The 15460-nt window shown below is 49.8% G+C and overlaps 1 protein-coding gene across 5 annotated transcripts in view; it reads left to right on the top strand.

The window, feature by feature from the left end:
- The window catches only part of TRIO (trio Rho guanine nucleotide exchange factor), a 261688-nt gene that overhangs the window by 70728 nt on the left and 175500 nt on the right, over positions 1-15460 (top strand). For all 5 annotated transcript variants that reach the window (XM_044442897.1, XM_044442900.1, XM_044442898.1 and 2 more), the window contains exons 3-5: positions 4813-4927; positions 7027-7219; positions 8915-9427. In XM_044442897.1, the coding sequence (XP_044298832.1) occupies positions 4813-4927; positions 7027-7219; positions 8915-9427 (821 nt within the window). The remainder of the gene's footprint in view (positions 1-4812; positions 4928-7026; positions 7220-8914; positions 9428-15460) is intronic.

Genomic DNA, 15460 nt, shown 5'->3' with positions numbered 1-15460 from the left:
GCGACTGTTTTTTAACCCCCCGCGGAGAGGGGAGCGGAAAAGGAGGGACGCCCCCCCCCCCCCCCCCCGTTGCTTAGCATGTTGGGCAAATCCAATCACTGATGATGGTTTGGTTAGAACAAGCCTAGTCTTTTCACTGCCATATGCCATATGCCAGGGAACCATTCCTAAATCGGGCTGCGCCCTAGCAGTGGTTTGGCAGCCAAGTTTCCTGTAAATACATGGGATAAACTCTTGCTGGGATAATTAAGTTTACGGTTAGCAGAAACATTGCATCCTGGCTTTTCTGCTACAACTTTTACCTAGAAGGACATTGACATCCCAGTCAAAATGGTTGCCTTTTGCTAGAGATCTCATGCTGCCGTGTGAAGAATAGTCTTCCTGCCTTCTCCAGGGAAAGTTTGCGTCTTGGCTGTTTCTTTCTCTTTGATTGCACTTCTGTATTCTTGTTCATCAGGTTTATTGATGACTTAGTTAAACAAGCCGGTGTACTCTGATCTGGGGAGAGCCTAGCTCATCTTATCTCGCCCTTGCTTGTGCCTTTATTAGCTCATCACCCACGTTTATGGCTAAACACCAGCCGTTTCTGTGGGGGGGGGGCGCCCTGCACGCATTCGTTTGCTCAGATGCATTTGCCCACCTCTGAGGAGGAGGCGGAGCAGCGCGAGGAGATGGAGGAGCTGGCAGCTGCGCGGTGAAGCGTCGCCTGCAGAGTGTGGGAATCCGTCTTCCTTGGAATGGCAGAGGGAGCGGATCCGAGCAGGGCTCCTTGACCCAGCCCGGCGACGGCAGGTGGCGGGAGCAGAGCACGAATGAGGCCGGCAGCGTTCCTGCTGCCCAGCGTGCGAGTGGCCAGAGACCCCCAGGCTGGAGCCAGAAGCTTTGCTGAAAGGGAGGGATGGAGGGAAAACTTCCATTAGTGCTCAGCTCTTTCCATGGGCAGACATTTCTCCTACCGCTGTAGTAGAAGCCACCTTAGATGTATTCTCTTCTATAACCAGACAAGTTTCATTAAAAGTAGGTGTTCATTTAATTATTTGGGTTTCTAGATCCTGATCATCAGGGCTCTCAGAATGCTTTTGCTTCTGAGGTTTTGTTTTGACCTTTGCAGTGAGCGGCCCCATCTCTCACGCGTGGCAGGCCATCCAGGGGGAGTCGTGGGAGGGCTGTGAAGAGGAGGGGGAGCAAGGAAGGAGAAGCCTTTGAAGCGCCTGCAAGGTTGCCTGGTGAGGTTTCTCACCCAAGTGTGAGGACCGGCCTGTCTGGGAAGGGGAGAAGGGTTTCAGGAGGGGAGCGGGAGCAGGTGCAGGACCCGGTCCTTCGCCCAATGGGGCAGTGTCAGGAGAAATGAGCTGCTCAGTTGGAGGGGCTTCGCCCTTCGCACCATCTTGCTCTCCGGCAGCGAGGTCCACCCTGAAGGTGGAGCCAGAAACTTTACTGAATGGGCGGGATCAAGGGAAAGTTTCCAGTTTGAATTCAAGTCTTTACACGGGCAGAGGCTGCTCTTTTCAGCTTTGGTAGAAAACTATTCAAAGCTCGAGCTGTTCAGTTACCTGTGGAGTCTCAGTAGAAGAACTACATTTGCAAAGGACTGTTTTGAGTTTTGGAACCTGAGGGAGGAAGGGAATGGACTAGCTCACGACAAATATAATGAGAGGGAAAGGGGGACTGACTTCATGACTGACTTAGGACTCTTTCACGAGGTACCAACACTAGGCTTCTCTCTCATGATACACGAGAGTGCAAGACTGTTTAACTTTGTGAGTGTACAGCTCAGGGGACCAGGGGCCAAAGATGCACCCGCATATAGATTCCTCCAGATGGTGGTTCTGCTGCCTAATTTCCATGATCAACCATCATGATGTGCAAAAGCAGTCCGAGTTGGCTTCTCCAGATGCTAGTCTGGACTCCCTTAGCACCCCAGAGTTCTTTAGACCAAACACGTTTGATCTCATTAGGACAAGTACCATTCCCCTCCACAAGCTGGACCTATTGCCACCAAATTCAGCAGGGACAGGGACTGCCTGATCCTACAGAAAGTGGAAGAACCGGTGTCATATTAGGGCAGGTTAGAGTGCGCTGGAGCGACTTGGGCATTTGTCTCACCATATGGTCCCTATAGAGTTACGGTTGGCGAGGGGTAAGGTCTTTGTGGAGTTGGGAGTTTGCTCCTCATGGGCATCCTTCAGCCACTTGTCTCGGTATGGACAGAGCAAGTCCAGACTTTTCCACAGCCTAGGATTAGGGATGGAATACCCAGCAGGGGATTCTTACCTGCTCGATTTCGCAGTGTGTCAGAACGGGAGGCTGAAGGTAAGCTGGACTTCTCTTTTTCTGTCACCCAATTGGCTCTTTGCCCACCTACGATTAGCTGTCAGCTTGAGAGCTATGAGACCTGGCCTGACTGAACTGTGAGGATTGTATCTGTGCTAGGCAGTGCTTAACTTCTGAACTTAAATGGTAGAACTCCACCCTGCATTTCAATCGCACCCTTGCCTGAGAACCCCGTCTCACTAATCCCGAGGGTTTGGGGACTGTACTCAGTACATAAGACCGTCTCTTGTTTTCACAATAAAATAGGTGTCCTAAGCCCACTCTGGCGTGGAGGTCCAAGACATATGCCCTGGTTCAGAAACATGTGGACGTCAGTACCCATATGGCCTAACTGTTGTGGCTACAATATCCAGAGGTACTGGGCATTGTAGACCAGTAACATCTGCAGAAGCGCAGGTAGGCGTGTGTGAGGAATCTGGTTTGGCGGTGGGAATCCATCGGATTTCCTCAGCTCAGCTTCCCGGACTCCAGCCCGCTTCCTCTCTTCCCTAAATCCATCTCATGCTGCAGATTTGCACGAGCATCTGGTAGGAAGTGAGTGGAAGCAAAGTTCCTTTCTCACTCACGTGACTTGTGAGCCTTGTGTACTTTGCACAAAGAATTAGGACTTTGCACACATTGCTTAAAGAATTGCATATTTTGTATACTTTGCACAACGGATCTGCTAGCATTCCTGGGTGTTAGGAGACTTGGTCTCAGCTTGGCTCACTCCCTGACCGGGGCCGAGCATGAGAAGAAAGTCTGATGAATGCAAGGAAGCTGGATTCTGGCCTGGTCTTCTCATGTCTAGCCACAGGTTTCTGTCTCCTGAAGGAGAGTGGCAAGTTTTTCAAAGCATCCCTGACAAAAGAACAGACATGTGGGTTCATTATACCAGGTCTTGAACTCAGGAATAGAGGGTACTTGATACTTCTGTTGGATTGGTACCCAGGACATAAACCCAAATACCATTTGGCGGCATGTTCTCTACCGCAAGAATAATTTTCTTCTTCTCTCACTGGCACGTTAAACTGTATAATGCCAAGGCTCTGCAAGGACAAGGTTATGCCCCTTATTTTTCAGTGTGTTCATTCTGTCGGCAGACTAGCTTTGCAGACCATGAAAGCAAAGACACGCATGGCTTTTCACAGACTTTTTCTTTAAAAGGGGCCAGAGGGGCACCCCCTGCTGCCACTTTCCTGGGAGCACAAGGGAGGCGATGGGGTGCATGGTGTCCTGGCTTGCTTGTTCGGTCCCGTGGCAGGGTCTTTGTCCTTTCTCAAAGCGGGCCAGGTACCCTTTGGCGGCAGGAGAGCTGTGCAAAAGTCTGATGAAATCATAGCCGGCCGAGGCTCCATTCTCTCCCAAGCTGTGCCTGCAGCTGACCCGGCCATGTGTTGGCCGTGCAGCTTGGCATTTTGCTGGCTCTGCAAGCGCCTCGGCTGCTCTCTGCTGTGGCTTTCAGGTGCCAGATAACGGAGGGAAGGGGACAGCGTAGCCACTGCTCCGAAGCTCAGGCGAAGTGGTCCACCGCCTGCATGGGAGCTACCGAAGGGCCCCATCCGGCCCTGGAAGAGGAGTGGGACTCGCTTTTCTCTGCCCTGGCTTCAGAAAGTACTTGGGTGTTCATGTAACGGCCGTGTTGCACCAGTGAAGGGGAGTTTAAGTTCATGTTCCCAGCCTTTTATACCAGGTAGCACTGGGTCATGGTAGTGCTAGTAATTGATACGTGCAGCACCGAAAGTGTGCAAGTACTTGGCAGAGTTTGGCAAGCAAATGCAGGCTGGCTTCTGCCCCCAAAGACAGTGGATGAAGATGGCAGGGACGATTGTTAGCAGTGGTCCTAGGCGAGGATGGTTAGTGTTCATCTTGGGCGATCCAGGTTCCAGTTCCTCGTTAGCTGTGAAGCTCAGCCTAGCCTACCTTCTGGGGTTGTTGTGGGGACAAAATAAGATCACTCTGCAAATGCCGCTCTGTAAAGTCCTTTCAACAAAGGCTGGGCCACAAATTGGATGGGTATCTGCAAAACAGTGAGTGGAGCACAGGGGTGGAGCATTAGACTGCTAGACTGGGAGCCGGGCGACCCAGGTTCTCATCTGGGCTGTTCCGTTATCCCCACTGGGTGACGCTGGGCCATCCACTCGGTGATCCTTGGCCTCACTTACTCACAGGGTTACTGTGGAAATAAAAGGGAGAGGTCAGTTTGAGCTCCTTGGAGGAAAAGCAGGAGATATAAGCCTAATAAAGAAAATATTCAGTGTGGTTCTTGTTTTCATTAAAACAAGACCCTGTTTTTGCATCAGATAATACCCTACAATGTACCAGTGAAATTTTTGTTTGTGTTATTGTGCTCAATCCATGCTTGCAGAAGTGGGTGCGCAGAAGTACCAGATGGCCTTCACAAATGTGTACTGTCAGATTGCAGCCCTCCCTGGGGCAGGAGCTCTTACCGGCACGGCGGCCTGCGGTCGGTCGGCACTCAACCTGCTTCTTTTTCAGGTGGAAGAGACAAGCGCGGAGGCCCCATTCTAACATTTCCAGCACGGAGCAATCATGATAGAATACGACAAGAGGACCTGAGGAGGCTCATCTCATACCTGGCTTGTATTCCTAGGTAAGGGCATCTTTCAGGTCTTGTGACTCGTAACGGCGACCTTTGCATCCCTGTGTCAAAACAAAGCAGTGAAATGGGAGTCCAGTGTGAGTTCATAGCAAGTTCATGTTTCTCTAACCTTCCATTTGTTTAAGAGAAGGTAACTTAGCAACCGAGGGTGTTGCTCTGGAGGATTCAGAATGCTCAGAAAAGGACTTCATCCTCCTAGACCTGGAACAAAGTTATTTTCCTGGTCTCCTTGCCCTGAATGACTAGGGAAACAGTCAATCAAAATAGGTATTCAGCGTAATTACCATTACCAGGAATACAAAATGAATCGTGGATTGCAGCCAGAGACTGAATCAGTGTTGTTGATTTTGCTGACACAGCACAGATACTACTTACCAAAACATGCAGAAGGTTTTCTTTCTCATACAGTCCCACTTCAGGTTCCACGTCTCGGGGCTTTCCCACCTACCCACCAGCCAGCCAGCCAGCCACCTCTCCCTCCTCTCTGGCCGCACAGAAGAGCAACATGTCAAGAAAGGACAGCCTTCTCCTTGAGATGCTGTTTTTCTCTCTGTGCTGGCTGTTCACGTGTATTAGCACTGAGGTGTAGATCTTGCAGACCTGCTTCCTGAAGTGCTTTGGTTTAGCAGAGACTTTAGCTTTTGGTTCTGGGGTTATATCGACTGACCCAAAGCACCCGGCAGGGAAGAAACTCCAGTGCAAGGCAGAAAGTGGCTTTTATAAGTCATGATGCATTGCATGACCCAAGACTAGCTCTTAGGAATGTTATTGATGGCTTTGGCCAGCAAATTCATTCATTTGCTTGGGCAACTGGCAATGCTGAAACGAGCTTCCCAAGTTCACATCCAGCTCTAGCTGCTTCTCCAAAGGGTGCCAACTGCACAAGAGAGCACATCTTGTTGAAAGACCAAGTATTAATTCCAGGGTAAAGTTTGCACCTTATAAATGGTATTAAAAATGACGCTGCAGGAGTGCTTTTCAACCAGGAAGCTGCTCGCTTCTCAGCTGACTCTTTCTCCTCCAGTTGGTTAGGATAATATTGAGGGAAATGTAGATTTTCTCTTCAGGGCCAGCTGGCACAGCTGTACCCATGTATGATTTGCAGGCCATTGGAGTGTTCCAAGAGAGTCGAGGCTGAGTCCCAGGCTGAATTTAGGGCAGCATTTAACCAGAGTAGCCAAAACGGCTTACTATAACTGGCATATTTTATTGGCGGCGGGTTATGCGGAGAAGCAGTGAGATTGTAAAGTTCTAATATATAAGACTGAACGTACAATCCAGCTGGGACCGTGGAGGTTTTCTAGAGCAGCCGAGAGCTTGGAGCGGTGCTTGCGGAATGCAAACTGGGTTTCCTATACTCGTAAACATGGCAGACTTGGCAGAAACGTGCCGCATGTACCCGACCCTGAAAGAAGAGAAACTGGGTCTGAAGGAACCTGAGTGCTTATCTTCAGACAGAGACTTTATCTTTCTCCGCTCTATAGCAGGGTAGGCAACTTGCAGCTTTCCTGATTTCTGGTAACAGCTCCCATCGGCAGTAGCCAGCGTAGCTACCGGAGAGGGATGATGGGAATTGTAAATCAAAATATTGTGGGGAGGGCTACAGGTCACACAGCCCTACTCTGTGAACCTGGTTCACATGACATGACCGCCCCCAAGGTGAATTTACCTGCATGGTGTCTCCAGGCACCCGGCTTGTATTGACTGGCTGTGCCATGCGGACTCGGACGCTGCTTGGTATAAGGTTATTTGAGGTCTGTCTCAACTGCTGCTCACAAGACGTGGCAAGCTGACTGTCCAGCATGGTGCGAAACCCCTGTCACAGTGCCCGTGTCATAAAGGCCTTGTCATAAGAGGTTCACTTGCCGCAGTGACCAGTAGCCTGGCTGGACTGGTTGGGTTTTGGTACCAGAAGGATGAGAACAGAACAAAGAGTGTCTCTGTGCTATCTGGGTCTAAGACTACAGCTGCTTTTATAGTCCTAGTCCTTCTGCAGGTGAATCTCCTCTTGAGTGGGGATAAGAATAGAATTGGCGAATGCTTGGAGCAAGTCTGGTGCTCTATTAACTGCTGTCTTATTTGGCTTCTAGTGAAGAAGTCTGTAAACGAGGTTTCACAGTTATTGTAGATATGCGTGGATCTAAATGGGACTCTATAAAGCCACTTTTGAAGATCTTACAGGAATCCTTTCCCTGTTGCATTCATGTTGCACTGATAATCAAGCCAGACAACTTTTGGCAGAAACAGCGGACTAACTTCGGCAGTTCCAAGTTTGAATTCGAGGTGAGTGTTTGGAATGGAGTGGGGTGTCTTCTCCCTGACGTGATGGGAAGCCCATCCTCCTGGACAGTATTTCTGAGATTTTGCACAGCCTAGTACTGGCCTCTTAAACATCTTCTTTCCACAGTCCTTTGCTTTTCAGTAATATTGGGTTGCAGGGAGAGAGAAACATGCTGAATTCTGTGCCCTTCCGCCCCAGACGAGGAGGGGGGAAACGCCAGCTGGGAAATCTGGGAGAATGGCCGACTTTTCCCCGTTGGAACATGCTTGCAAGGGCAGCCCTGCAATCCGCCACTTCCACGACCGCAGCTGGCAGGAGCACCGCAATTGCTGGCCCTCTGGCAGGGACGGAAACCCTCTTAGGCTGCCAAGCCATCATTTGGGGGCACAACACACGCCAACCAGAGGAAGGAGACACTCAGCACAGACCCACATGGGGTTTCTGGGCAGAGGCCTGCAGAGTGACCATAGCCTTACTTGGTTTGCGAGCCCTGTCTTGGGATGGGGGAACCCTCCCACCACACTGCCATGGGGAAGGCCAGGAGAGACAGGGAAGACGGCCGCACAGAGAGTGATGACCGTGGCTTCCGAGCTTGCGCTGCACCAACCATAAGTCTGGGAGGCAGAAGGCAGGCATGTAAGTCCTGGCACGGGGAAACACCCCCGTTGTTGTGTGGGGAAAAGCAACAGCCCCTCCGAACCACAGGCAGTCATATCAGGGACCCTGACTCAGACCAGACCGTAAGCCTCCCTGGGCAGCTTCCTAGTCCGGAGCATTAGGCAGAAAAGAGGGAAGCGAGTAGTGCCAGCCAGGAGTCCCCGCAGGAGGAGCCCCAGTAAGGCGGAGCAGCTTGCTTTCCCATGCATGGGGCCCCAGGCTTGGATCGATGGGACAGCCGCACACTAGAAAGGGGGGAGCCTCTGCCCCTTCCCAGCACACTGGAGCCAGTCAAGAGCAGTGACCTGTGGCCCGACGTCTGGGTTCCTAGCAGAGTGCTCGTAAGCGAGCTTGGCATGAGTGTGTCGATCAATAGGCAGCTTGTGGGGCTCTAGACGTCGGGGTCCCCAACTCGAGCCACTCTGGCTTGGGCTAATGGGGGTAGTAGCTCTAGGTTGCCCCCACCAATTCCTTAATTCAGTGTTAGTCAAGGTCCCACTGTACCTCCGGAGCCCTGGTGTCTTCAAGGACTTTCCTCGTCCGTTTCATGTAGGATGCAAATCCGTCCATTTGTTCCTTTGCACCTGAGGAACTGCCTTCTTCTTTGAAGTGAATGGGTAACCACTGTGAGTGCATTGGAGTGCGCATGGAGGTCTGGATTGTGACATGGGTGCGGTGGTCCTAATGCTTCCTGTTCATCTGTTTTAATTGACCCAAAGTTTCTAAAGACTTGGAATTGTGTTGTGGAGACACCGCACTGGGAGGTGGGGGATGGGGCAGCTGAGGGCCAGGACTGACTTCTGCTCGTGCCTCATCAGTTCACTTGAGCTTCCCTGACTTGCATGGGTTTTGTGACAATTGTGTGGGCAGGAATCCATTTGTATGAAGGCAAAAGAGCCAATACAGGGATGGTGAGCCTTATTCCATGTTCTGATTAGTAATGTACATAGGTTAATGGGCCAGAGTGCTCCTCGGTGTGTATTTGTGTGCTTTAATGTGTCTGACGACGTTGCTAATAATTGATTTTCGCTACTTTTCAGACAAACATGGTATCTCTGGAAGGCCTTACCAAAGTTGTCGACCCTTCTCAGTTAACTCCAGAATTTGACGGCTGCTTGGAATATAACCATGAAGAATGGATAGAAATCAGAGTTGCCTTTGAGGATTACATTAGCAATGCCACACACATGCTGTCTAGGCTGGAGGAACTGCAGGATATATTGGCCAGGAAGGACTTGCCTCAGGACCTGGAGGCGGCAAGAAGCATGATTGAGGAGCACTCGCAGTTGAAGAAGAAGGTCATCAAAGCCCCTATTGAGGACCTGGACTTGGAAGGGCAGAAGCTGCTGCAGAGGATACAGAGCAGCGAGACTTTCCCCAAAAAGAACTCTGGGTCTGGAAACGCGGACCTGCAGAACCTCTTGCCGAAAGTATCCGCTATGTTGGACAGGCTGCACTCGACACGGCAGCATCTGCACCAGATGTGGCACGTGCGGAAGCTGAAACTGGACCAATGCTTTCAGCTCAGGCTGTTTGAGCAAGATGCAGAAAAGGTAAGTGGAGGGACGTTGTGTGAGCCTGAGACAGCCGGCGCCCTGAGCCGGTGAGGCTCTGCACACATCAGCACCTGGCGGTGACCCGTAGTGCAGGACGGCTGGAGCACCCCCGTGGACCGGTTTCCCCTCCAGGAGGCCGGAACTGGTGGGCTTCGGGAGGAAGAGGTTGCCGGGCAGGCGGGGAGGAAGCGGCTCTTGGAAAGGGTGCGTTGCAGAACTCCAGGCCCTGGAGAGGATTAGTGGTCCGGAGTCTGCCGTTTGGCCATCTCTGTACTAAACCCTGCCTTTAAATGCGTAATCAAAGCACCTTCCCGTCTAAAGAAAGCAGCACGTGCAGTCCTGACCTTTCGCTCTCCCAGGCATTAGTTCTTCTTCCGGTCAGTGAAACCCAGCTACGCGTAATTTCTGGTAGGGTTACACCTGGAGGCGGTGAGCTTCCATATCCGGCAGTAAGTCCCACTGAAGGTGGGTTATAACTTCTTTAGACACCAACATAAAAGACTCCAGGCCTTGAATATAACGCACGAGATGCTGCGTTTCCGTATTGGTGACTTTTTGCTACCGTAGCTTTCCATGCACATTCAATTGGATGATTTAGGCAAATTAATTATAATGCTGGATTTGAGTGAGGAATTTTGTTACCCTCGCACACATGCAGGTTTTCATCCATAATTATTTTCAAGGGCAGCTCAGGATTGGAATCCGGTGCAGACCAAACAAGACTCAGGAAGGCCGTAGCCCCCTCAGTGCTATTAGAATATGTCATTTCTTCTCCGGGCTCCCCTCCTTTTAGACACCACCACCGCGAACTTCTCTGAAGGGCTTCCTTTCTCAGAAGGTGCCTTCAGTAGACCCAGCTAGCCTGCTGTCATTGGAGGATTATGATAAGCAACGCTGCAACTGGGACAGCATTTTTAGCGCGAGTCTTGGGAGAAATAATGTGCTCTTGTCCTGGCTTCACTCCCGAAAGGACAGCCAGGAAAGGGAGGACTCGCTTTGTTGCCCCTTCGGAGCGACCTGCCACCTGTGCCGGGCCCGATGTGACTAGCCCCTCTGAAAATAACTGCCGGAGCACCCAGAAGCAGGCGTCAATCAACGGGGCAGGGCTTCTGCGTTGCCAGCCACAGTTCTAATTTCAGCCTCAGCTGCCTTCTGTCCTGCATCCGCTCCTAGTGGCAGAAGGGCCTGGAGGACGGGCTGGGAATAATTCTCACCCCGGCCTTGACATTCCGGTATTGAGAATTTTGACACTGCTTCTTCTGCAAATGTGCAGCATAATTCGTCACCAAATAGGCGCGCGCGCGTATTTATATTTCTTTGTGCCAGGCTGCAGAGGTCTGTCTGCAGTGCTATGAATGAACGCATGTAGTCGAGGCTGTGGCTGGGCCCCTCATCTGCCCTGACATTTCTGTGCTTAAGCCTTCCGCTAACAGGTCGAAAGTAAGCTATAGATTTTTAAAAGATCTAACCCCCTTCCTCATAAATGGCTAGGGCTGTGCAACCCCCTGATATCTTACTGTTGTGTTTTTCTCTTCGACTCAAAGGTTCTTGGAGATGTGAATTAAAAATAGGAATGATTTATGCATGTTTATGTAAGTGACCACATCAAGAAATACTCGCTATTCTGAAATGAATTTGAGGGGATATTTAGCTTCCTGTGTCATGTTGTAGGTTATTCCCCCTTTCACTTGAACTGGGGCCTAAATGCCTTTCATGCTTTCTTTATAAAATCTTCCAATCAAACAACAACAACTGCAGGCCCACCAGGAAGGCACTACAAACTTCCACAGAACAATGGACTTCCTCATTGCAAAGAGAGCGGGCAGACACCAAATGCACGGAAGGGTTAAAGGTCAAGTCCTGCCTATAAAAGTTGTTTGCCTAAGAAGCAGTTCCTGAATCAGAAAGCGACTCGCCTTTTGTTGGTAGATCTGAGGTCAGCATGATGTGCATTCTCACATCTTAGCACCTGAAGTTGTTCAAATGATGCTTCTGGTTTCCCATTTTATAGAGCACTGCAATGCTCTAACAGGCTGCCCTCTGGCACTGTGTACTGAGACATCTTCTGAGAAATTCCAGCTGAATGATGCCTGCTTTGCAGTTCTTCCACAGGGGAAACTTTTCCCCCTTAAATCTAACATTCCATACAAGCAGAGAACTTTCCCCAAGATTTAGGACTCAACAGGGGCTGGGAGGAAGCATGTGGAAATACAAGATTCATTCTCTTTGCCAATGACAACAAGAGATGATAACATGGGTAGAAGCCAATTCTGACATCATATTTCCCCCCATAGCTGAATACACATGGAGCATGCCGTATGAAAAAAATGTTGGAACAGAATGGAAAATGCATGTGGATTTGCATTGTTTTGTCCTAAACAAAAGCATGTGTGAATACTATTGCAGTTGGATTGAGTTTTGCGGAGAAGTTGGGCTGCTCTTCATTCTTTACGAACAATGAAGAGTCTTGGGGCACCTTGAAGTCAAATGGATCTTTGGCTTCAATTGATGTGGAACACAGACCATGAAAGCCGTAGCATATAATACATTTGTTAGCCTTCAGGGTATCACCAGGTTCTTCAGTGGTTTTTCTGCAACAAATGAAACTGGACTACATATCTTGGAATTCTCAAGCGGCACATAGGAATGAACTTGTTTGATGCAGCTTGGTTTTCTCAACTGGACATGAAGATGGCATCTGTAGGTGCATGTCTGTTGATTCGTTCCTTTGTCAGCACATCATTGTCTGCTGAAGTTACACTTAACGGCAAGTTCTTCCCTTGGCAGGAGTGGGGGACCTCATTAAGATGGTCCATCCCTGGAGGCTAATGGATCCAGGTGGTTTCCGGGGGCTTGAGGAAAGCTTCTGACTGATCATGGTCAGCTCTCCTGCTGAAATGCCGGTTGATCGGTAGAATCAGAAGTGAGCAGTGTGGTTGACTTAGTTGCTCCTGAACACCCTCTCCAAAGTAGAGCTTATACTGCTGCATGGAATATTCCAGAGCTAAGAAAGGTGAGGCAAAACAGGAAATGGCTTGAGTGCAGATAGAGGAAAGCTCCTAGTGTTTGAACTCTGGAATGTGGCTATGATCTCGTATACTCTGGCACAGTTCGGGTGGCAAAGAAACCTCATCCTGGTGCCTCTTTTGAATCCTCTGTGCACCACCTGGTAGAATATTTCAGGGTTATCTGGGGCCTATTACATGTTGGTTGTAAGGAAACTAGATTTAAGGCCCACTGTAATGTATTTGCTATGCATTTTCAGGGTGGGGGGTGGGGAATCTCTTGCATCTTCTGGGAGCTTGACTGCAGCACTGCAGCAGCTGAATCAAGTGTGGCATTCAGAATACTGCCTTGTCCAGTTTTCCTGGGTGAATTTCAGCTGGTGTAGATCAAGAACATAGATAAAGTGCTTGGACAATGTCTGTGCAAGCACTGCTTCATTCGACCTTTGGCTTATAGAAACCAGCAGGGAGGGAACAGCTGGCCGGGCTGGGCTAGGCGAACAACCTCACCTTGCAAGAAGAAGTGGTCCTGGTCTCCCCAGCAAAAGTGGTGGGGAGGTGACTCTGGAAGAAACCCTCTTTGGACTTAGAAAATCTCTATAATTTTAGGTTGGTGGCAAACATCCCTTTCGTGGACAAGGTCCTTGAACTTGGGGTTGTCAACTAGCTGTAGTGCTCTTGGATGAGACCAAGAGACCATTTCTGTCCAGACCACATTTTGGCATGGTAACAGCCTGGTCACTCAGTAGGACTTCTGTTGGGAGAGAGACAGGGTTAGTGTGATGTCGATTTGCCTTGACCTCTTGGCAGCCTTCTGCACAATTGGCCATAGTATCCCGGGACAATTGCCGTAGTGCATTTGGGAGTGCATTGCAGTGGCTTTGCTCCTAGTTGGATGGATGATCAGCTCCAGAAGGTGGCGCTTGGGGAAGGAACACTGCTGTACCCCTTTAATGTTCCATTATGGGGTTCTTTAGGGTTCTGTTGTTCATGCTGCTCTACATGCAACCATTGAGGGGGGTCATCAGGAGTTTTGGAGGGTGTCGTTATGTATGCTGATGGCATCTAGCTCTTTTTCTCCTTTTCATCTTCACCCTATGAGGCTGTGAATATGCTAAACCGGTGCTTTTCTGCAGTAATGGATCACATGGGACCCAATAACCCGAAACCAAATCCATCCAAGTCTGAGTAGCTGTTGTTGGGTAGTTCTTTTGACTGGATGGGAGGAATGCTACCTGTTCTAGATGAGGTTGTGCTTCCCTGGAAGGATTAGGTTAGTAGCTTGGGGGTTCTCCTGGAGTCTTCCTTGTTGCCCAAGCCTCAGTGACATGGCATGACTTCTACTCTCTTTGGATGGTGGCTCAGTCTGGACAGAGCTAACCTAGCTTCTGTTTTCTATGCTCTGACAGCTTCCTGCCCAGATTACTGCAAAGCACTGTGTGGGTGATTGTCTTTGAAAACAGTTCAGTAGTTGCAACTTCTGTAAAATGCAATAGCCAGACTGATATGCAGCAGTGGCTTCCGGCAGCCCCTCCACCTCCCTCACCCCTGTGAGCCCAGGATTAAAATGCGAATGAACTGGAGACAAATTCACCGGTCTCCGTCTATCCCTCCTATTTGAACCTAAGATCGTGAGTCATGAGATTCATATTCCAAGGTGAGGAGGGCACATTTCAGTGGCATTTCCGATTCTCTTTCATTGGAAAAGAGCTTTTAGAAGTGTGTGTTGCTACGGGGTTTCCGCTAAATCTAGAGGGGACCATTAGCCAAAAAGAGAGTCACCGTCTTCAAAATCCATTTGCTGTGTGCCAAAGTTAATGTATGTCGGGTTTTATCTGTATTTGTTGCACCGTTTTCTTTCCTTCAAGCAAAATGTTCTGGAAATGAACATGAAGGCCTCAAGCCACAGTTGAACAAGGTGTTTTCTGAGACTAGCGACATGCTGGTAGAAATTGTACACTGTGACACAGGTAGCAGGCGTGCCTTTTGTGCTTCCCTTTGTGCTGTGGGCTGGACGAGAAGCCTCGTTTCATTGTTGGCACCGAGAAAGGACAAGCCTGTGAAATGCACATCCAGGCTGCACCTGGCCTGCACCAGGGGCTGCACTCATCAGAGGGGGCACTCTGGACTTTGCCCGAGAACATGCCTGGATCAGCCCTTTCTCTCTGCACAAAATGTGATCCTGTTTAGATCCAGGTAGGTATAGCAGGTTAGTACCTCAGCTTTGATCCGAGGTGCATAAGGCCTTTGCTGAGTCAGCGTGATACTGGATAAAAAAGCATCTCTAAAATTAGAGTGAAGCTGTCGAAGGGTTTGATGTGATCACACGCAGCGGTTCAGTTTAAAAGCATATCAAAAGTAAAGGTGGATGGTGTCGGTTTGGGGGTTGGGTCACATGGATCTGGTTTTTAGGGATTCATTTCCTGAGCACGGAATGCCTTCTTTTTGATCTCCTTGCAGGTTGCCAAGTCGATTGGCATTTCTGCACAATAGACACAAGCTCTTCATTCTAAGACGTGAACTTCTTTTATAACAGAGCAGTTTCTTAAGAATATGTATTAAGGCCAACAAAAATATCTCTCCTTGTGGTCTTGGGCAGGGCAGGGGGGACACTTTTGCCTGACTCTCCTGGTCCGGTCCAGTAGACTGAATGATGCCAAGGAGGTGGGAGCCCTGCCACAAGGTCTCAGGTCCCACCTCTTGGTAGCCGCACCTGCAGTACAGGCTCCCAGGACACCTTGGGATTTGGGGATAACTTGCTAGCTTTCTCTCTGAAAAGGTAGATGTCTGTGATGCGTTTTCTGCAGGCTTGGACTTTGCATGAAGGTTTGGCCTTTGAACTAGCTCAGAAGCCATGAGTATCTGTCCCTGCGCTGCAGCATCTGCAAACACTGGCTGTATCAGAGAGCCAGCGCGACATGAGGGTGTTGGACTCGAGATCTGGGTTCTAGCCCCCTCTTGTCCGTGGAGCTCACTGGGTGATTTTGAACCAGTCACTTTTGGCCCGTTGTTGGTGCCAGGGTAA

The sequence above is a fragment of the Varanus komodoensis genome, unplaced genomic scaffold (genome assembly GCF_004798865.1).
Source record: "Varanus komodoensis strain SLA01 unplaced genomic scaffold, ASM479886v1 scaffold40, whole genome shotgun sequence".
NCBI classification, from domain to species: domain Eukaryota; kingdom Metazoa; phylum Chordata; class Lepidosauria; order Squamata; family Varanidae; genus Varanus; species Varanus komodoensis.
This window is presented reverse-complemented; position numbering and strand designations above follow the sequence as displayed.